Genomic DNA, 22504 nt, shown 5'->3' with positions numbered 1-22504 from the left:
CACTTCCAATCATCTTTGGGTTTATGTTTTGACAAATATTTGATTATTTTGTACAAATGTGCAGGCCAATAATCCTTATACTCTTGTATCATTATTTACATTTCAGAAAGCCCATTAGTTTGTTTAATTAAAAATAAAGTAAAATAAACGAAATTGTGACAAAATATTGTTTCAAGCACAATTTCCCAAATGAGTTATTGCAGCTTGAAAAATAGACTTTAATAATATGGCATATACAGAGATGCATTCATACCTTCAATAGGGTCACATAGGCACTGCAGTGTTAGTACAGTACAGAGTCAGACATTACAAGCCATACCTGAAAGGAGAGTACTTTAAAGATCCATAGACTACTGTAGGCTGAGGAAAGCAAGATTATGACCATCCCATTTTTAGAGTGAATTTAGACTTTAGACTGAATTTCATTCAAAAGGGCAACCCCTGCGGAGTACATTTCTGACATGTCTCATCGGCATAATTAGATGGACAACATGAAGGTGGATATGCATGACTTTTTAGGGCACAATGAGTAACTCCGTGTCTCTACAATACACGTCTGTCCATCCATTGTCAACGTTTAACATTGTGTCGTGTCCCTTTTGGTCCAGAAAAGAGGCTCCTATGTGTCAGCATCAATCCTGTGAGCTACATGAGGTAAAAAAAGAAAAGAAATAACAAAACCAAGAACAAATCTATGAAACACATTCAATTGCAAATCTTGAATACAAATACACTGTATTTTAAGAAATGTAACTGATTTAGTTGAGCAGACACATTGATAAGGCTACCTACATTGTTTTGGTATCCTGAGTGCTTCCCCATCAGGGGAGAGAACTTGATGCATCACCCCCCCGGAACTGATACAGGACTTTCAGGCTCTTCTCCTCCCCCACACAGGGGTCATAGAACCCAGGTAATCCAGTCTGGGAGAACAACACAATAACATTTGTCATCATCACAGACCTGTTAACACTACTTTCTACACCTAAGGTGGTTTATAGTTTCAAGGTGAGTTTCTGTAATCACACAATTGCAGTAGCATTAGCAGTACCATGATCAGTATCATATACCGAAAAATGTTAACCAACACATTACTCAACTGACATTTTGCATTCAGTCATGCAAAAACATGTTTTTTTTTTAAGAGGGAATTTTTTTATTCAGACATTCAGGGCAACCGAGCTATGATAGAGTTAGTCCAATAACTATAGCTTTATACCTTTGTAGCCTCAGTGAGGATGAGCTTGGAGTCCTTCACCAAGCATTGCAGTGGAACAGACACATCAATGACCTTTGCCCGCTCATGCCTCCGACTGTTGTCGGTCACAAACTTGCCATACCAAGCGTTGAGGATGATGAGACCTGATCCAGGACATAACATCCTGTCAGCATGTTGAGTCAATCAACTAGTTTGATATATTTTCTAATGTTTTCTTATACTGATCATTCTGGTGCTGACAGAAGCCCATTTACTTACCCATTCTGGATTCCTCAGTTTCAATGATCCTGCGCACAGACTCCTGCATTAGCAAAACCTTCAGAAGAGAAATGTCAGATTTGCTAAAATTCACACAAAAAAGGAGACCAATAGAGCATCCAGTCCTAGTGTTTTAATCATGTATAAGAAATGTATTTGCTTGACACCAATATACATTATGTACGTCTATGAGGAGAAGTTGTTTCTGTATGTCTATAAGGAGACATCATGCACTCACAGCAGATTCTGCCTCCTGCTTTTTCCTAGCAATGTCCGAGGCTGAACTCTCCCGGTGCTTCTCTAGGTCCCTATACAGTGGAGAGGAATAATGGAATAATTAGGAGAGCTTCACAAGATTTCATTGCACACAATTTTTTTTACTTTTACTTCTTACTTCTATTAGTAAAGCCAAGCTAGGATGCTGTAAGGCCATCACACACTATCCATTATGTGTTTTAGGTAGGTTGACAGAAAGTAGTACGTATGCATTTTGAGCAATTGAAATACTGTCAGAGTGACACAGACTAACATTAACTGTAGATAAGTGGGCAATCTTACTGTTCCTGCTGGGCATGCACGTAGGGCCTTATGATAAGTCTATGGATAGCGAGGTAGAAGACGAGTGGTCCAACCGTGGCGTAGAACACTGCACTGGGCAGGAGCTGGTCAGTCAGATGGATGGGGAAGAAATATGTCTGGCTGGCACGGTTCAGCCTGCACAAATAAGATGCATCAACAATAACCCTTTTCGATCCAAACATTTTTATGAGAGTTAAATACCTGAATATAAAAAAAGTATAACTTTCAGTAAACTCTAAATGTCGACAGAACCAGATACGCTTGACAGGTGTGGATATTTTTTGGGTTGGTGAAATAGATCATACAACAAATGGCAGTGTAAATGTTTTCTTGCGCATTTGGTGATATTTTTTTCTATGTGGCAGTAAACTTGCCGCAGTCACCGTTAGCAGTGTTGTGGGGTCCCCCCACTACGACTTGGAAAAACGTTGAGTTTTAGGGTACATACGAAATAAGTAATAATGAACATCACAGGGTGCTGAAAGTGCATGGTGATGAGCTTAATGCTCCTTTCCAATAAATATTGGGGGTCTTCATTTGTATGCTGGTGACATGATGATGGCTGCCAATTGGCAAATGATCTTGCTGTTATCCATAATCTACCCTCTTCACTGGATCTGCAAACTTTTGGCTAGAGTGCAAGTATCAAGACCAGAGTAGACACGTGCTATTTATTGCAGACATTTTGTGCCAAAACCATCAACAGAGTTGGGATGGAAACAGAGAGCACTGTTTTTTATTTGGGCTATGTCATTACGCACAGCCTTTTATTAGCAAATGTATTCAAAATAAAAAACTGAAATACAACATTTACCTAAGTATTCAGACCTTTTACTCAGTACTTTGTTGAAGTACCTTTGGCAGTGATTACAACCGTGAGTCTTCTTGGATATGACGCGACAAGCTTGGCACACCTGTATTTGGGGAGATTCTCCCATTCTTCTCTGCAGATCCTCCCAAACTCTGTCAGGTTGCACAGCTATTTTCAGGGCTCTCCAGAGATGTTTGATCGGGTTCAAGTTCAGACTCTGGCTGGGCCACTCAAGGACATTCAGAGACTTGTCTCAAAGACACTCCTGCATTATCTTAGCTGTGTGCCTATAGTCGTTGTCCTGTTGAAAGGTGAACATTTGCCCCAGTCTGAGGTCCTGAGCGCTCTGGAGCAGGTTTTCATCAAGGATCTCTCTGTACTTCGCTCAGATCATCTTTCCCTCAATCCTGACTAGTCTCCCAGTACCAGAAAACATCCCCAAAGAATGATGTTGCCGCCACCATGCTTCACTGTAGGGATTATATCGGCCAGGTGATGAGCATGCCTGGTTTCCTCCAGATGTGATGCTTGGCATTCAGGCAAAAGAGTACAATCTTGGGTTCATCAGGCCATAGAATCTTGTTTCTCATGGTCTGAGAGTCTTTTAGGTGTCTTTTGGAAAACTCCAAGTGGGCTGTCATGTGTCTTTTACTGAGGAGTGGCTTCCGTCTGGCCACTACCGTAAAAGGACTAAAGGCTCTCCCATCTCCATAGAGGAACTCTGGAGCTCTGTCAGAGTGACCATTGGGTTCACGGTCACCTCCCTGACCAAGACCCTTCTCACACGATTGCTCAGCTTGACCAGGCAGCCAGCACTAGGAAGAGTCCACTAGAATAGCGCCAGAGGGATGGCTGGCGTTTTACGGGCTCCTAAACAATGTGCTGTTTTGTTAGTTTTTTCGTATGGTTTGTTATTTAAAAAATAAATTATTTTGTACATTATGTTTCTGCTACCATCTCTTATGACCGAAAATAACTTCTGGACATCAGAACAGTGATTATTCACCTCGAACTGGACAAATATTTTTTCTTTCGAGAGTCTGACGCGAAGGATAGTGCTTTCTCGCGAATGGGCCCAAATTCATCATTTGCGTGAAGTCAGTGAAAAAGCGGGCGGAGGTCAAGGTGCCCTCTGAGAATTCGTAGGTGAGTGAATAAACCTCCACTACCATCCGTTCTATTGGCCAACGTGCAATCATCGGCAAACAAAATGGATGATATACGAGACTATCAAGACTATCCTACCAACGGGACATTCAAAACTGTAATATCTTATGTTTCACTGAGTCGTGGTTAAACAACGACAATGGCGGGATTTTCCATGCATCGGCAGGACAGAGAAGCTACGTCTGGTAAGACAAGGGGCGGGGCTGTGTGTCTTTGTCAATAACAGCTGGTGCGCGATATCTAATATTAAAGAAGTCTCGAGGTATTGCTTGCCTGAGGTAGAGCACTGTATGATAAGCTGTAGACCACTATCTATATTATTCGCAGCCATCTATTTACCACCAAAAAAAACGATACTGGCACTAGACCTCACTATAGAAGGCCATAAGCAAACAAGAAAACTACCCTTGCAGAAGCGATGCCCCTAGTGCCCGGAGACTTTAATGCAGGTAAACTTCAATCCAGTTTACAAATCTGCATACAAAGCTCAGGCTGCTGCCTACATACAGACTTAATAATTGGCCACTTTAATAAATGGAACACTAGTCACTTCTAATGTCACTTTAATAATGTTTACATATCTTCCATTACTCATCTCATATGTGTATACTGTATTCTATACTATCTACTGTAATAATTTGTTTTAAAGTTGGAGTCAACGATATGACATGGATGCACAAAGTAAGCAGCATAGTGGGTCAATTTACGCAACAGCTAAGAGAGTTGGAGTAAGAGGCAAAACTTTGGCTGTTTTGTTCCTGTGGTAACCACATTGTAAGAGCGTAAAGTGAACCCTTGCACGAGAGCGAGGTCTTGCACCTCGTTCTTCGCAATATCTGCGGTGCTGCTACATCATTTAGCTGACTCTACCTAAGTACTTAGGGCGAGCAAGAAAATACTTCGCCTCCCTCCCAGTAATGAGTGCAAACAGCAGTAACTACACATTTGGAAGCCCTCCCTTTGTCTCACTCCTGTCCCCCCTATCGCCATGGTGCACCTTCCTGAAAACAATGGCACTATACATTGCTTAAACCTTTTCTGCCAGTTCATGTCCTAAAGACTAGAATGTTCCAATGCGGTTAGCCAAAAAGATGACATTCTTCATTGATATGTCACATTTCAGGTTCATCCATAACTTACAGGAATCCTTTTCTCTAACTAAATTCATATGATTTCATGAGAAAATGTTCTGCAGTGAAGGTGTGTAAATAGGGCGGGGCGATGTCAACCTTTGTTCATAAAATATTGTGACATACGATGGTTGGCCAACCAATTTACCTTGTTTATTTTGGGGGACGAATCATAATGAACTGGACGAATCATAATGAAAGCGAATGTTGTTGAAAGCCTGGAGAGAGGCCAAGTGCAGGCACATGTTTTACGTTTTCCTTTCTGGTGGAGCCTCAGCATGAAACAGCTTTGTGCACATAGCACGACTGAGCAAAGTGATAGTCAACTGATGAGGAACATGCTGTCTTGCTGTAGTGAGTTAGGTTATAAATCATGGGCTGGAGAGAAGCAAAGTCTACAGTCTTCAGAATTGGATAATAATTGCTTTATTTGCCTCATCCTCCTCTCTTATTTTTAGAACATAAGGCCCACACTAGATTCTTTTTTGCAAATGTATAAACAGTGCCTTCAGAGTGTATTCATAGCCCTTGACTTATTCCACATTTTGTTGTGTTACAGCTGGAATTTAAAAAAACAATCTCACCCATCTACACACATTACCCCATAATGACAAAGTGAAACTATGTATTTCAACATTTTCCAACATTTTCCAAATGTATTGAAATATAGAAATCTCATTTACATAAGTAAATGAGTCAATACATGTTAGAATCACCTTAGGCAGCGATTGTTTACAGCTGTGAGTCTTTCTCGGTAAGTCTTAACATAATGACCAGACCGCAAGTCTGCATGCGTTGATTTTGTCCCCCCCACACCAGACGCGATCAGGACATGCAGGTTGAAATATCAAAACGAACTCTCGACCAATTATATTAGTTTGGGGACTGGTCGAAAAGCATGAAACATTTATGGCAATTTAGCTAGCTAGCTTGCTATTGCTAGCTAATTTGTCCTGGTATATAAAAAAACATTCTCGCGCACACACTGCGCATGTGCACGGGTTCACTTTACGGTCTTACAATGTTTTTACCATGGGAACAAAACAGCCGAAGTTTTGCCTTATACTCCAACTCTCCCATTTCTCCCCCTTCAGGCTTCTTCTTCTTCTTTGGACTGGCACCAACTTTAAAAGGTGCATTACCACAACTGACTGAAGTGTGGACCTCAGTTCATCTTTCAATCACCCACGTGGGTATATGCTCCTAAAAACCAATGAGAAGGTGGGAGAGGCAGGACTTGCAGCGTGTCGAGTGTCACAAATAGAACCAAGTTCTATTTAGCACCTGGCCACGCAGACGCTAGCGAGCAGTGTGGGTGGAATGATTGAATAACGTGTACATTTATTTTGCAACGCTCGCGCACATGGCGCGTCCGGTCTGGTCACCATATAAAAGCTTTGCACACCTGGATTGTACAATATTAGCACATTAAAATTCTTCAAGCTCTGTCAAGTTGGTTGTTAATTGCTAGACAGTCATTTATATCTTGTCAGATTTTCAAGATGATTTAAGTCAAATTTCTAACTAGGCCACTCAGGAACATTCAATGTCATCTTGGTAAGCAACTCCAGTGTATAGTTGGCCTTGGGTTTTAGGTTTCTCTCCTCCTGAAAGGTACATTTTGTCTCCAAGGATTTTGCCTTTGCCTAGCTCTATTCCATTTATGTTTATCCCCAAAAGATTCCCTAGTCCTTGCCAATGACAATCATACCCATAGCACAACGCAGCCACCACAATGCTTAAAAATATGGTACTCAGTGATGTGTTATGTTGGATTTGCCCGAAATGTAACGCTTTGTATTCAGGACATAAAGTTACATTTCTTTGCCATGTTTTTCAGTTTCACTTTAGTGCCGTTTCGCAAACAGGATGTATGATTTGAAACATTTTTATTCTGTACAGGCTTCCTTCTTTTAACTCATTTAGGTTAGTATTGTGGATTAACTATACTGAACAAAAATATAAAACGCAATGTAAAGTGTTGGTCCCATGTTTCATGAGCTGAAATAAAAGATCCCAAACATTTTCCATATGCACAAAAAGCTTGTGCACAAATTTGTTTACATCCCTGTAAGTGAGCATTTGTCATTTGCCAAGATAATCCATCCATCCGACAGGTGTTACATATCAAGAAGCTGATTAAACAGCATGATTATTAGACAGGAATCGGGATTCGTCGAACCAGGCAATGTTTTTCCACTCCTCAATTGTCCAATGATGGTGATCGCATGCCCACTGGAGTCACCTTTTATTATTTTTAGCTGATAGGAGTGGAACCCGGGATGGTCATCCACTGCAAAAACACATTTGCCTGTTTGTGGCCCGCCAGTTAGCTTGCACGATTCTTGCCTTTCTCCTTCGACCTCTCATCAATGAGCTGTTTTCCCACGCAGGACTGTTGCTGACTGAATGCTTTTTGATTGTTGCACCAAAACTTACTAGTAAAAGGCATAAGCTGACGGAACATTTTGTATAGAGGTGCTATTTAAGGGAGAGTACACTAAAAATAAAAAGTTGCACAATAATTATGCTCCCAAACATTTAATTAGTATAGCAACAAACATTTTGGCACACCTAGAAGAAAACTGAGCTATACTTACTTTATCTTGAGGGAGACTCCCTGAGGTACTCCTACACTGACAGTTGCCCCCAGGACACTGTGCCGACTGATCTTCCTCTCCGCACCGTACTCCACCACTGTCCCAAAAAAGCCTGATCTACAAGACAATGACAGACAGTCAGCAAGTCTTCCCATGTTGTCAGTGGCCTGACCTGATGATTTATAATAAAGGTTTCAGTTCTAAGATTCAATGGCCTTAATTTAAAAATTGTATCATGAAGTTGTCATACTTGATTGAGCCCTTGACTTTGGTCTGTTCATCGTCCTGGAACTTGTACTGGTAGCTCATCATCATGAAGGAGTGAGGGATCCCAAGCTGCAGAGGGCCAACAAATACAGTTAGGACAGGAAATAGAGAATACATCCGCAACAGAAGGTGAAAAAAATATACTACAATTGCTGTATATAATTATCTTATGCTGTGCTGACCTGCATGGCGAAGGTGAAGTGGCTGGTCTTGGTGTCCCTGACGATGCTGGTGTTCATGGAGGACTGGGTGCCCCAGCGCCATTGCAGGTAACCCATGGTGTTCTTGTCCAGGTGCCGAGCCAGCACCGTGGTGCAACCAGGCCGCACGCCACGGGATGAGAACTGGAGTCCACACTGAGCAGTCACAAAGCTGAAGAAAAACAACAGTCATTATTCAGTATATGTCTTCAGCCTGGAGAAAAACAACTTTCATTCTACCATATGTCCTTTCTGATTCAACTATAGCCCAAACACAATTTGATGCAGCTTTACAGATTTCAAATGTTCTGGAATCTTGACTTACCAGCGAGCAGTGAGGTTGCGGAATATCTTCATTCCTAAGAGGGGCCCGTGTGAGTCTCCTGCCCCAAACTCTACCTGGGTAGGTACACAAATATATAACCTCTCACATTGGACTACTCAGTGTAAAATAAAACACAAATGTGTAGGTGTGTGAGCATGTGAAAGCACTAGCTTGCATTGTGTGTGAGTGATATGTAGGTAGAAATTGTAAATGATGAAGTGGTTCCTGACCTCCCCCCATCCCTTAGCAGAGGTGACTCTCCGTAATGCCAGGTTAATGTTTCCTCCTCCGTTTCCGTTGTGGGTTGACAGGGAGCCAGAGAGAACAGCCGTGTCTGTGGTGGTGAGGGGGGCCTGCAGTAGGTAACAAATAACAATACTACTGATTATCCAATGTGATGGTCCATCAGCCATACTTTTACCCACTGTGACTTTGCCCCATTTTCAAACCCATTTCAAGATGTTCTATTACCTCTATGGATTGTGATATGTGCATCTTGTTTATCTCAACATGTGGGAAGCCCCCTCCGGGCAAATCCTTGTAATCCTCCTCATAGCGATCAAAGAGGTCTGTGGCATCTACACCCACACTGATCATCCCCTGAATGAGACACAGTCACATCAATAATTGATCATGTAATAGCAGGATTTCAGTCATATAGTTACAAACACATTAGCAATACACACAAACCTTGGGATTGGTCCTCTGCTGTAGCCGTCTCTCCTCCCTCTCTCTCTGCAGACGCTCAAACTCCTCTCGGATCTCTACTGGAGTTCTTTTTCTCTCCATCACCTGGAATCAGTATACCATTTGAGCCATTGCTGCCTGATGATCAGCGACACTCATTACCTTGACAATTAAAATATATAGTACTTTTCCTGCCACAGTACCCTATGTATGTTATAAATACAAGCCAATGAAAAACTGCTGGACTAACCTCCCATCCTTCAACATCCAGCCCTCTCTTGCCATAGATGTCATAGATGGCTCGTAACTGTGGGTCACTTAGGACTACAGCGAGAAACATGCAAATGATCAGTTTCAATGAAAGGTACACATGAATACAATCCTGCATACAATCCTGAGCAGAGAAAATAATAGGTAAGTTGAGCTAAATGTTCAGCTAAAACAGATCAAAATCATGATGGTAAATTACATGAAGTCCCAGTCTAGGATTCATCTTACCCTCATAAGCTTGATGCACTAGGTTAAAGAGCTGCTCTGCCTGCCTCTTTAATTCTGGGTCTCTGTGCTTGTCTGGGTGGTAGAGCATGCACAGTCGCCTGTATGATCCCTTCAGCTCCTCCTGTGTCGCCTAATGGACAAACAGAACAAAAAGTGAGAATTTCAACTTACTTGTAAGAAAGTACTAGTTAGTTAATATGATTCCACTTACAGTTATGCAAAGTCACTAAGTTCAGTGCAGTGTTGCCTTGGCTTCTTTGACATTGCAAGTAGACATATACATCTTTACAAATAGGTTTAAAAGTGACAACACCTAAAATTAGATGTTGCAATTAAGGCCTGACTATGACGGGTGACAAGCCAAAGCAGCTAGTCTTTGCTTGGCAGAAACAAACTTGCTAGCAATTTGAAAGCTGGCCATTTTCTAGTCTACTCAGAACCAAACCTCTCGTGAACAGTGGCATCCTGATAGTTACTGGATTTGGTTCTAGTGGAGAGTTGGGATGTTTGGCTTCTGGTGCCAGTGGCAGGTAGAATCAGGGCGCATCCTCTTAAATTCTATCAATATTGCCTTAGGCTAGCCACATTTGATAGAAGTTAGGCTAGCCACAGAACAGTCCGAAATCAATGATAAGCGAGGGTCAACTGACTTAGCTAGCTAGCTTAGATGGATAGCAAAACGGGAAGCCGCTTCAATTTGTCCCATAAAACTTTAACAAATTAATTAAACCGACTGTGAAAACACTTCTCAAAACATCCACAAAAACACATCCAACAGGATCCAAACATGCACTACCTCTCTTCTGACATTAAGTAAAGAATAGTAATCGTTGTTGTCGATTTCATCGTCTTCTAAGGCCGGCGCCATGTTTTACAACCTTTCATCTCCACTTCCGCTATGTCTCTGTGCAAAACTTCCGCTGTTGTTGCCACCTTGTGGACTGGATGTCTTTATCAAGCGCGTCTATAAACATTTTTGACAGTGTCCAAAACCAGCGCACCAGAAATATTATAAATAACTTTTAATTGCCAAATTAGGCTATATTAATCAATTTGATCCATAATGTGCCTCAAACGGGTGTTCTAGTTCCTAGTCCTAAGGGAATATGTTCAGTTAAAAATCGCAACAAAAAATACATTTGACAACTGTTTGGCAACTGCTTAATAAATAATTGGGTAGGCTTAATGGACGCAGTGCATCTCTCTAAGCTTGCGTTACAGGTCAGTTTTGTGAAAACTCACACTTTGAGTCTGCCTGTCCAACTGTTACACAGTTGTTATTAAATGACTCATCCAATTACATAATTCCGTGGGATAATTCACTTGATTACAGCCAAATTAAATAATTGGGTAAAGAAAAATATATACCATATTCAGTGCATTGTGCACATTATGCTTTTTCATTCCTTTTTATATATTTTTTCGGAATAAAGATTCAATGCCTGTCTTGTACTTCTGAATAGTAAGGCCTTTTTTCTCAGTGGTATTTGCTCCGTTTGTGATACTGCTGTGCAAGCGTGTAGATAGGGCGCTGCTCTGTGACATCATCCGCCTTCTTGCTGAATGGAGCTGTCTTTTCAGCACCTCTCCGTCTGGGCCTGTCTCAAGCAGAGCCACATAGTACATGTACATGTCTATCATTTAGCCTATATAAAACACTTATACATGTATCTATATTATTTTATTGTGTTGCATAAGCTAAATGCTTGACTTTATGACATTATTGTATTTAGCCAAATCTTAGCAATATACATTTAAATCTGACTTCATGCTCAATTCCAAATATTGTTTCAACATAACAGTTCACCACATCATATTTTGTTTCAAGTAGACTAAACACTAATTGTTAGTCCATTCCAAAACCGATTGGCAGATATCCTTTCGAGGTGTAGTTAAATAATACCCTTTGTCCAATGACGTGTTCTGGTAATTGCATTGGATGGTTATTTTTCTTGATGTCACTAGCCATTCCAGAGTTTCATTGTCAGTCATTGCCTCACAACCAATGGTAAGTTTGCATTGGCTGGACTCGCTGCTGCTCCTCGAGTCCCTCCTTGTGCTGTCCTCGCCGCGTGCACGCGCGTGGTACCCACGGTCGTGAGGAGGAGGAGGATGTTGCGCGCGAAGGGGAAATGGCTGCCGAAAACAAGCCGGAAGGTAAGAGCGATATAATGGGATTAATTTAACAGTATGACAACTATGTGATATACAAGATTACAAAGTCAGACAATGGTGACATACATGACAAGAGACGTGGAGTTTAAAAAAAGAATCGCACTCTTATATTTCTTCCGAAATATATTTCTTCCGAAATACTAGGCAGCTAAACGTGGATACAACATTACCTAGCCAGCTAATATCTGCTAGCTTTCTATCCAGATATACCCGTCTACACATGATAAAAAACAACGAGACAAAATAGCCAGCATGATCAAAGAACCGAATTGAAGAATCCTATTTTATTCCAGATTCAGTTCAGTGAAGCAGCAAGCTAAGTAGTTTACAACCAAGCTAAGTTAATGACAACATGTCATTGCCATCGACCAACTTCTCTTCCATTTATCCAGTTTTGAAAATGTTGTTTTTATTACATAAATGCAAGCAAGCTATTACATAGGCTATTTGACATTGCACAGCTCGAAGTTAACATCCTATGTATCAAACGTTGGATTGTAGTTTAGTTTCTTTCAAATGCATTTCAGCCATCCAGTGACCATGTCTGGTTACAAAAATGCTTGCTTGCAAGTCCTGGACAATCTTTTTATTTACTCCACCAGTCCACCCGCGTTGGTTGAGGCTCCTGTACTACTCTAATTTCAAGTGCGATTTTGACTGGTGTCGATATTACAGAGAGCATCCTATTATATTATTGTTCAGTTAAAAGTGGTATTTTATAATCATTTCGATGTTTGATATAGCAATCAGATATATTTTAAAGCTAGGATGTTGTGTCATACACAGCTTTGGAATGGAATGACACCAGATGTGGGTTTTTAATGAACAGTAAGATTCTAAAGAGCGTTTTTCTTATATCTTAGGCAGAAAGTGTAGTTTATCTTTCTTTTTAAGGCATGATCTTAAAATTCACGTTTGATGTTCTAGTCTATTGAATATTTAAAGCTGATTTGGGTTGAAATGTGCTTCTGGTCAGGATCCATATATTGATTTGAATATGTCATTTGAGTTAGAGGGTAATACTCCTGAGTATTTGGTTACAAGTCGGAATTATAGAGTCGAAACTACAGAGGACAAGTACATAGCACATTGTCGCTTTAAAGATCAGCACCTTTGCATGAGACAAGAATGCATACACTACAATTGACTCTGTTCATGGTTTTTGTTTGAAGTGAGAGTATGACTAAACTATGTGAACCTGTATGAACTATATATCTTTTTTCAAGCAATGTTTGTGATTAGTAGCCTAATTGTAGTAGAACTAGTTGAAGAGTTTCATTCCAAAACGCTACATATCCATTTTTAGACATGTTGGTAAATGAGTATTTATTGTTTAAAGAAGTTATGAAAGAGATTGATGTGTTTTTTCACCATCTAATGATGGCATGGGGTTGTTCAATGACAGACATGTATTTGGTTTAAATATTGATGCTTTCATTTCAGAGAGACAAATAATCATGTTTTACTGCAAAACGCTATATATCTCCCTTTACTTTCAGAGAAATGACTAGTAGTGATACGTTTTGTGACATGTCAAACGTGACAAGTAACTACATCTTTAATTAAGAACTGTACAAATGATACATTTGTGACATCAATATATACGGTGCCTTCGAAAAGTATTCAGACTCTTTGACTTTTTCCACATTTTGTTACGTTACAGACTTATTCTAAAATGTATTAAATAAAACCATTTCAAAATCTACACACAACACCCTATAATGACAAAGCAAAAACATGTTGTTAGAAATATTTGCAAATGTATTAAAAATAAAAATACAGAAATACCTTATATACATAAGTATTCAGACCCTTTGCTATGAGACTCAAAGTTGAGCTCAGGTGCATCCTGTTCCCATTGATCATCTTTGAGATGTTTCTACAACATGAATGCAGTCCACATGTGGTAAATTCAATTGATTGGACTTGATTTGGAAAGGCACACACCTGTTTATATAAGGTCCCACAGTTGACAGTGCATGTCAGATGGTCACTCTGACAGAGCTCTAGTTCCTCTGTGGAGAGGGGAGAACCTTCCAGAATGACAACCATCTCTGCAGCACTCCACCAATCAGGCCTTTATGGTAGAGTGGCCAGATCGTAAACGGCACATGAGAGCCCGCTTGGAGTTTGCCAAAAGGCACCTAAAGAATCTCAGAACCATGAGAAACAAGATTCTCTGGTCTGATGAAACCAAGATTGAACTCTTTGGCCTGAATGCCAAGCGTCACGTCTGGAGGAAACCTGGCACCATCCCTACGATGAAGCATGGTGGTGGCAGCATCATGTTGTGGGGATATTTTTCAGCAAAAGGGACTGGGAGACTAGTCAGGGTCGAGGGAAAGATGAATGTATCAAAGTACAGAGAGATCCTTGATGAAAACCTGCTCCAGAGCACACAGGACCTCAAACTAGGGCAAAGGTTGACCTTCCAACAGGACAACGACCCTAAGCACACAGCTAAGACAATGCAGGAGTGGCTTCAGGACAAGTCTCTGAATGTCATTGAGTGGCACAGCCAGAGCCTGGACTTGAACCCGATTGAACATCTCTTGAGAGACCTGAAAATAGCTGTACAGCAAAGCTCCCCATTCATCCTGATAGAGCTTGAGAGGATCTGCAGAGAAGAATTGGAGAAACTCCCCAAATACAGGTGTGCCAAGCTTGTAGAGTCATACCCAAGATGACTCGAGTTTGTAATCTCTGCCAAGGTGCTTCAACAAAGTACTGAGTTCTGAATACTTACGTAAATGTGCTATTTACATTTTTTATAAATTCGGAAACATTTATAAAAACCTGTTTTTGCTTTGTCATTATGGGGTATTGTGTGTAGATTGATGAGGAAAAACAACAACTATTTAATACATTTTAGAATAAGGCTGTAACCTAACAAAATGTGGAAAATGTCAAGGGGTCTGAATACTTTCCGAAGGTACTATATATATATATATACAACACAAATGTGAAAAACAAAATGAATCAATATGGTAATATGAGATATTCTGACATTTTTGTCATTTAGCAGATGCCCTTATCCAGAGCAACTTACACTTAGTACAACCACAAATCACAGCCAACAGGATAAGAGTATTCCATTTCAGCTAAACAATGGATATATAGCATTTTCCAACAAAACACGTTTTAATATACATCTAACAAAATTTTTAGACATTCTTTTTTTACACACAAATGAAGGTGCCCATAAGCAATAATTTCTGATGAAAAAACATAAATGCGAAAAATATGTGGATATAGCATTTTGGAATGAAACTCTTCGTTTGTAGGCTGCTGTATCACTAATAACATGTGAAAATACAATCTAATGGACAGCCTATTTAGTCATATACAATATAGACTTACGGTACACACATTTAAACTTCCGAGTTTGCACAGTTTTCATTAATATTAGTTGTTGTTCTGCGTCGATTTCTTACCATGCAATCAAGCTTGCTTGCGTTTAGTCAATGATGCTCTTCAAATTGTTTACAAATACATGGAGTTGTATTGTTCATGTGTAACCAGTGGGTGGCGACAAAGAGCGATCTCATATTTTCAAATTGTTGTCAATCACTGGAATACATAGATATAGTGCCTAAAACAGGCGTGCAATTATTCGACGTCCCATATTGACACACCACTGCAGAGGTAACTGTTGACAGCAAGAACATGAGGGGAGGGTTTTAAGTCCGGCTGGTCTTTTTAGCATCAGTAGCGAAGAAAAGAGTTGACATCATCTACTTCCTATTTGTGTGTGTAGGTGTGTCACCGCTTGAGCCTCTTCCAACGCAAAATAAAAGATTTGAAACACATTTACGATCTAGGTTATACAATAAACATAACGCTGGTGGTGAATGTGTTCCCAGACTCTAGTGACCACTGTAACAAAGATCAGAGAGCTGAGCCTGTGATCTGATAGTGTCAACTTATAAACAAAGCTCCACAGGGGGGTGGTATGGAGCTGTGGAAAGGATGACCACGCCAGGACATAGTTAACGCTGATAGTTTAGTAGTAGGTCTAATGTATATGACGGAATTAATAGCCTAGATCTCTCAATTAGTTATTAGTGCAATTTAACGTGGTAATAACATGTTCACACTGAAAGGTATCTCCCTCAAGAAAGAGAACATAATCTTGTATGTCAAAACCTGAATGCAGTCAATACATGTGAAACAGTACTATAGCCCTGTGAGTAAAAGACGAGAGAATACCCATTAAAAACATCAATGCTTTACAAATCAAATGTAGTGTAGGGCTATTTCTAATTGATGTCTGAGTTAGAAAGTTGACAGGCTGCAACAATAGAATACAGCATCAGGAAATCCCACTGTCATTAACTTCAGTCAGTGCTGGCTGTAACCTAGTGTTTACATCGTCAAACAAGTGGCCTTCTCCTGGTTTCAGACAGACCCGTGTGGAATCAACCTGTGGTCCTTCTGTAGCTCAGTTGGTAGAGCATGGCGCTTGTAATGCCAGGGTAGTGGGTTCGATCCCCGGGACCACCCATACGTAGAATGTATGCACACATGACTGTAAGTCGCTTTGGATAAAAGCGTCTGCTAAATGGCATATATTATTATTATTATTATAACCTACAATCAGGCTGGAGATTCTCCCTTTTCCTGCCTCTTAATTGAATTAGTGAGGCGTGGATGGATGGTAGTCTGCTCCTTCCGTGCTACAGACTCTGGCTGACTCTGTCTGCTGAGACCTGGTATCATTCCTGTCTGTCTCTAACAAGCCTTTACAAGCTGCCTCACAAGGCCCTCTCTGATTGATCACATTGATTCATCCAGCTTACTACTGATATGATCTGGACCAATATCGACCTGAATCAAACCCAGCCTACAATGAGCCTGATTGCTGGCCTCTTCACTTGCCATTCATTAGGGAGCATTCCCAGAATATAAAACATTTAACTGGTTGTTCTCACCAAGAGATGCGTCGTTCAGCAACATAGAAAAACAAATCCTAAATAGACTAGATAAACAAGCATGTGTACCTAAGCCTACGAGCAAGCTGAATGTCTGGCACTGCAGAAGAACCAATCAATTAGGTTGCATTTTCTGATACGCTTCTTTTGTTCTCAACTGCTCATTTAGATCTCTGGTTTATTCTACATATTTGCCTTTTAAACCATGATACAATGATTTATTTGTTGTTTGATGTTTTAAATAAGATGTCTGTATAGTATGCTAGGCTGTGGCCTGTCAGAGCAGTTTGAAAAGAGGATCTCTGAGATCAATAAGATGTCAAATAAGTATGCCAGAATCCGTGACAGTAGAAGTGTCAGCCTTGAACTCTCAACAGAACAGTGAACTAGGCACATGGAACCGTTACTGAGATTCTGTATACTTTCCCGACTTATAATGTTTTTTTGTTCTAACTGTCTGAAAGTTTCAACTGAGCACCATATATCAATACAATCCCTTCACTTGTCAGTAGCGGTGCCTCATAATGGAAGTATTATGGGGTGTATAAACTTTCTTATTGGAGCTTAGGTTCACCAGTTGCTCTTTGTCAATAGCTTGAATAGGCTATAGGCTACTGTATATCTGTGGATGACTATTTTGCATTATACTTCAGCAGTGATGCCCAAGCAACTGTCCTTTTTGTGTTTGTTTTGGGGGGGGGGGTAAAAATATGTAATGTAACTGTTGATTCACCAGCCAAGGGTCTAGGTTAAGCCAAGGGTCCAGGTTAAGCCAAGGGTCTAGGTTAAGCCAAGGGTCTAGGTTAAGCCAAGGGTCTAGGTTAAGCCAAGAGTCTAGGTTAAGCCAAGGGTCTAGGTTAAGCCAAGGGTCTAGGTTAAGCCAAGGGTCCAGGTTAAGCCAAGGGTCCAGGTTAAGCCAAGGGTCTAGTTTAAGCCAAGGGTCTAGTTTAAGCCAAGGGTCTAGGTTAAGCCAAGGGTCTAGGTTAAGCCAAGGTCATGGTTAGGAATAGCAATAGAACTCAGCTAGCCAGCCTCTGTTGTGTGTTTACAACCTCTGTCTGTTGAACAGCTCATGCCTCATTCCTTTATTGTGGGATTTGTTTCTAATGTGTTGTTTGCACTTAACCATCCTTACTGTCTAGCGTCTGTCTGTCAATGTGTTTGCATGAGGGGAAACAGGGCGGTATGGGGCTATTGTAAGCAGCTGGGAGAATGCCCTACTTCTTTTCCTCGATTTTCTCTACTCTCTTTTTGCCTCCTGAAGGACTGAAGAAAATTCGAAATCCGGATGGAATGTACAGATCAGCTGTGTGTTATGCCGGCCATGCTCCTCCTAAGAGTATCAGTGATGACACAGAGATGAACAGTAAGAGAGTGTTATTAATACTGCACCCCCCCCCCCCCCCCCCGTGGCACTGTGCTCTTCTCCAAGAGCCCACTATAGTTGGTCAATCTATTATTCATTCATTGAGTCATTTATTTACCTCTTGATTTTCACCCCCCCCCCTTCCTCTCCTCTCCACTTCCTCCTTTCCTCCTCTGGGTGTTCCTCCTAGACCAGAGAGGAGCTCACTGCTCTGTTGATGGAAGTGTCTGCTGTCAACAGTAGAGGTGTTGCCGTTAACTAAGAGTGATTGATTCAGGTTGAGATCAGGAGCGGGAGAGAGTAGGAAGTCTGCTAGGACACCTACTGTATGTTTCTGAGTGGAAAACTCTCCTATCCATTCATCTGAATGAGGATTCCTCCATTCATCTGAGTGATGACTGCAGTGGGATAAGAGTAGGCCTGAGAATGAGAAATGCACAGAGAGAATGTGCTGGAAGTGTTTTTATTGCCCTGATACGTTGTATCATTTCTGTTTTAACATGTAGCCTAATCAAGAGGAGGATTCTTTGAATTCACAACATTCCGTTACTGAAAGATTGCCATGCACGCTTTGGCGCCATACAGCAGTTTGTGTCTCTGTGAAAGTGACTACTTTCTTCATGCTTAATGAACACTGCAGCTTCCTCTACAGTTCCTCCACTGCCAAAGGCTCTGTTGATCTAGGTAATTAAGTGTGTTCATGTTTGCAGTAATGTTTTGAAAAGAGAGTCTTCATCGTTACGCTGATGTCCTTAATATTGCTTTAGCTGCTGTAAAGCTCAGTGATTTGACTCAACACATGTTGAGATGTAGATTTAAAGGAAGCAGAAGAGTTGGTTTGTGTTGTAGTCTGTGATTCTTAATGATTGGGATTCGGGTCATTGTTGATTGACTAACACGTCACCCCTCTTGTGTAGCCCAGCGGTTAAGAGTGTTGGGCCAGTAACTGAAAGGTTGCTGCTTTGACTCCCTGAGCCGTCTAGGGAAAAAAAAAATCTGTTAATGTGCTCTTGAGCAAGGCATTTAACTTTAATTGTTCCTGTGAGTCGCTCAGGATAAGAGTGTCTGCTAAATGACTCAAATGTAAAAACAATGTGTGACAGCTCTGACTAGTTGGACTTCTTGTGTGTCTTCTCTAGTCTAGCTCTCCCTTCATGCTGGTGCTTTTTATTATGGCATCCTATTCCCATGTCAGACGGCCTCGTTAATGTGCTCTCTCTGCCTGGCTGGCTGGCTGGAGGTTTCTATACCACCAGGACACTGTAACACAGCCCAGGCCCAGAGCCCAGAGCACAGAGCCCAGAGCCCAGGCCCAGAGCACAGAGCCCAGAGCCCAGGCCCAGGCACAGAGCCCAGGCACAGAGCCCAGAGCCCAGAGCCCAGAGCCCAGAGCCCAGAGCCCAGAGCCCAGAGCCCAGAGCCCAGAGCCCAGGCACAGAGCCCAGAGCCCAGAGCCCAGGAACAGAGCCCAGAGCACAGAGCCCAGGCCCAGGCAGGTAAATCAGTGATCTGAGTAATTGTGGAAGTAGGTCTGATAAGGATAAAGGGCTGTAGCGTGGCTGCGTCCTTCACTGGCTGACTGTGTGTGTGTGTGCCGTGTGTACGCACCACAAGCCCTCACCTCTGCTCTCCTTGAGATGGGATGTTCATGGATGTGTGTGTGTGGTGAGGGTTGGAGCACACAAAGTTTGAAAAGAGACCTTTTCAGTTTGTTGCAGGCAGTTAACCGTCCGAGTGCACGTTTGTTGAACTTCCCATTGAATTATTTTTGCAGCTTTTTGACCTAGCCTAGCTTAGCCTCCTCACTTATGAATCTATACATTAAGCAACACCGTAGTACTCAAGTCTTACTAGAGTAAGTAGCCAGGTTGCATATTTTTTTAACTCTAAGTAGACTAACACTGTTATATAAATAATATAGACTAATTACGATAATTGGTTGCCCAAAAAGCTCCCCCTCTTTTCCCCCCATCAAGAGTCACCAGACCGTAAGAAAGTTGCCCTTATTATTACTGCCAGGGAAACATGACGCAGCTACTTTAATTTGCTTTCTGTAGTAGTAAACCCCAGGCTCAAGTTTCCCCCCTAGCAGTGGCCTAATCAAGCATTGTGTTGACTTTTCAGAAGTGTGGGGAATACTCTGCCTCTCTGATCATTAATATTTGAAAAGATTGTGCTAATCAAGTAGAGGTCCAGTGCAATCAAAGCCTTGTTAAGCCAGATGCAAAAATCAGTGAGATCTTAAATATTTTTTTAGTTTGGATAGAGGTCTGGATATTGGCATCATATTATAAAGTTGAACTGAGTGAAGAAGAGGTCCATTTAGCAATAGCCTCCTATGTTTTGTTTTATAGGCTATTTCCTGTAAATAGAGTCTAGGTATGACCCATGCAACATGGCAGTCAAGATGGACATTTAAAATGACCTTGTTGATGCCAATCATATGCTGAGTGTCACGATTAGCTCATTCTGGAGGTGGAACTCAAGTGCGTTATTTGTCATCAGAAATGGTTTGTTTAATGGCAACAACACATAACACAGGTTAACCCCTTGTACCTCCCCCTCCCCTCCTCCCTCCTCCCATATGCCTCACAACAGCTCACCCAGATTGATTGCTTTTGATTGACAGCATGTTAGTAACCGGCCACCGCATCTTGGCTGACAAATGCCTTCTTGCTCCGGTTTTGATTCAATCACAGTGTTTTTATTTCTATCCTAATAAGTGTTTTTAGTGTGGCGCCAGCTGCTGAGGCGGGGACAGTGTTTCTGGACAGACAGACAGTGGGCCTTTAGTGCGCCTTGAGGATTAGGGGTGTTTTGCGCCACATGATTGAAGTTCTTGAGGGATGTGTCTCTGTCTGCGCAGAGATGGTATTCTGAGTTAGAAAAGTGTTGAGTCCACTTTGTCACGCTATTCACTGATGTGATCCCTCTATCTGGTTCTGTAATTCATATGGATCGGTTAACAATGACCCTGTAAATATACCAGACACTCTAATTGTATAGCCAACCATTCTGTTGGTTGTGTGTGTGATGTCTTTACTCTGCCATTGGTTTCAGATGCTTGAATGGTCCCTGATGTAGTACTGAGTGCAGAATAATGCATGGTAGAATTGCATGTTATAGAACAATTGTTGCATGGCTGTGTGCTTGATTTCCTTTCATGCATGGCTGCTTAATGCCTTAAATATGGTCATTTACTGTTGTTTAACATTTTCTTTGTTTCTCTGATTGGAGTTATTTTTCTGTTATATATATATAGAGGACTGTGTATACATGTTTGTGGTAGAGTGTTGTTCAACTGTCACTAAAGACAGAGGCTTCCTAGACGAGGCCAACATTGCAAAGTGAATACTGGCCTGTTGCGGAGTGTTTTGCATTTCAGCCCAGTTCTTTCGAAATAAGCCCTATAAGTGTTGAACCTGTAGATCTTCATGAGGGTTTTACTACATAGCCTAGACACTATGCGCAGCCAACAATAGTTTGCTGAATTAGCCAAGGTACCGTAACACTAGCTCACTATTTCCGAACAATATGAGCAGCACTGGGCACAGATGAAAAGGAAAAACTGTCACTCACGGAACGCACTGAGACAGAGACGGAGGAGAGAGGGGTTTGCATTGAGGGCCAGGGTATTGATTAAAGATTTGTTTTTGTCAGCCTTTCCAGCCTTATGACCCACGCTCTGGTCTCCAGGGTGGAGCCGGAGCAAGCTAGCATGACAGATACCCTTCAATTCCCCTACTGTTCGCTGCTTCACTGGTAGGATCAGTGATAATCCAAAGATCAGCACAGAGAAATATATTTTTGTGGTCCGTTTGACTGAGGGTGTTGTAACTGATGACCAGACATGCTTTACCCTCTGCAGTCCCTACAACCAAGGAATAGAAATAGCCTACAGTGTTGGTCAGTGGTACTCCTCAAAAACAGGCCCTGTAGCGGGCAGTAAACGTGGTTTTATAGGCCCCTTCCTAGTGATGGGGAGAAAATAGATACAGCTGCATATCGCAATATTATTTTGGGCCCATATTGTATTGATATTGTACTTGTAAGGCCTAAAAATTATAATATTTTTTGCTATTGAAAAGCATTGGCTAGCGCTAGTTGGCTGTACCTGCGCCAAAACGCGGTGTTTTTCATCCTATGGCTTGTTCTCCATCTTCTTTTTAAATAGTTAGCCAACATATTTTCAGCATATTTATTTCCCTGATGCTTTCTCATGACTTTCTCTAGTCTCTCTGCAGCCGACATATAGTGAGCAATATGTTTGGAACATCCAATCGCAACAAAA

At 41.4% G+C, this 22504-nt stretch overlaps 2 protein-coding genes across 4 annotated transcripts in view; one reads left to right on the top strand and one right to left on the bottom strand.

The window, feature by feature from the left end:
* Positions 1-153: 153 nt before the first annotated feature.
* On the bottom strand, positions 154-10670 carry LOC124032024 (dnaJ homolog subfamily C member 11-like). 2 transcript variants are annotated; one of them, XM_046343979.1, is made up of 16 exons: positions 10538-10670; positions 9742-9871; positions 9494-9567; positions 9247-9348; positions 9028-9156; positions 8787-8909; positions 8557-8630; positions 8214-8403; positions 8015-8100; positions 7765-7881; positions 2036-2191; positions 1716-1785; positions 1478-1535; positions 1220-1362; positions 793-923; positions 154-645 (listed from the first exon to the last, which is right to left on the bottom strand). In XM_046343979.1, exons 1-15 carry the CDS (start codon positions 10607-10609, stop codon positions 822-824), a joined length of 1626 nt encoding a protein of 541 aa, XP_046199935.1. In that variant the 5' UTR covers positions 10610-10670; the 3' UTR covers positions 154-645; positions 793-821. The 2 variants fall into 2 exon arrangements, with proteins under 2 accessions (XP_046199935.1, XP_046199936.1); XM_046343980.1 differs by lacking the exon at positions 10538-10670 and adding an exon at positions 9953-10512.
* Positions 10671-11821: 1151 nt separating this feature from the next.
* LOC124022249 (calmodulin-binding transcription activator 1) overlaps positions 11822-22504 on the top strand; it is a 101624-nt gene continuing 90941 nt past the window's right edge. For both annotated transcript variants that reach the window (XM_046337196.1, XM_046337193.1), the window contains exons 1-2: positions 11822-11898; positions 18112-18213. In XM_046337196.1, coding sequence (XP_046193152.1) covers positions 11874-11898; positions 18112-18213 — 127 coding nt within the window. In that variant the 5' untranslated portion in view covers positions 11822-11873. The remainder of the gene's footprint in view (positions 11899-18111; positions 18214-22504) is intronic.

The sequence above is a fragment of the Oncorhynchus gorbuscha genome, linkage group LG03, assembly GCF_021184085.1.
Source record: "Oncorhynchus gorbuscha isolate QuinsamMale2020 ecotype Even-year linkage group LG03, OgorEven_v1.0, whole genome shotgun sequence".
Classification (NCBI taxonomy): Eukaryota; Metazoa; Chordata; class Actinopteri; order Salmoniformes; family Salmonidae; genus Oncorhynchus; species Oncorhynchus gorbuscha.
This window is presented reverse-complemented; position numbering and strand designations above follow the sequence as displayed.

Bases quoted from the DNA above. Each gene is read 5' to 3' on its own strand.
- LOC124032024 (XM_046343979.1), bottom strand. From the start codon at position 10,609: ATGGCGCCGGCCTTAGAAGACGATGAAATCGACAACAACGATTACTAT. The intron at 8,101-8,213 runs GTCAGCACAGCA...GGCCCTCTGCAG, and splicing joins ACTTCACCTTCGCCATGCAG to CTTGGGATCCCTCACTCCTT. The intron at 924-1,219 runs GTATAAAGCTAT...TTGTTCTCCCAG, and splicing joins TCCTCACTGAGGCTACAAAG to ACTGGATTACCTGGGTTCTA.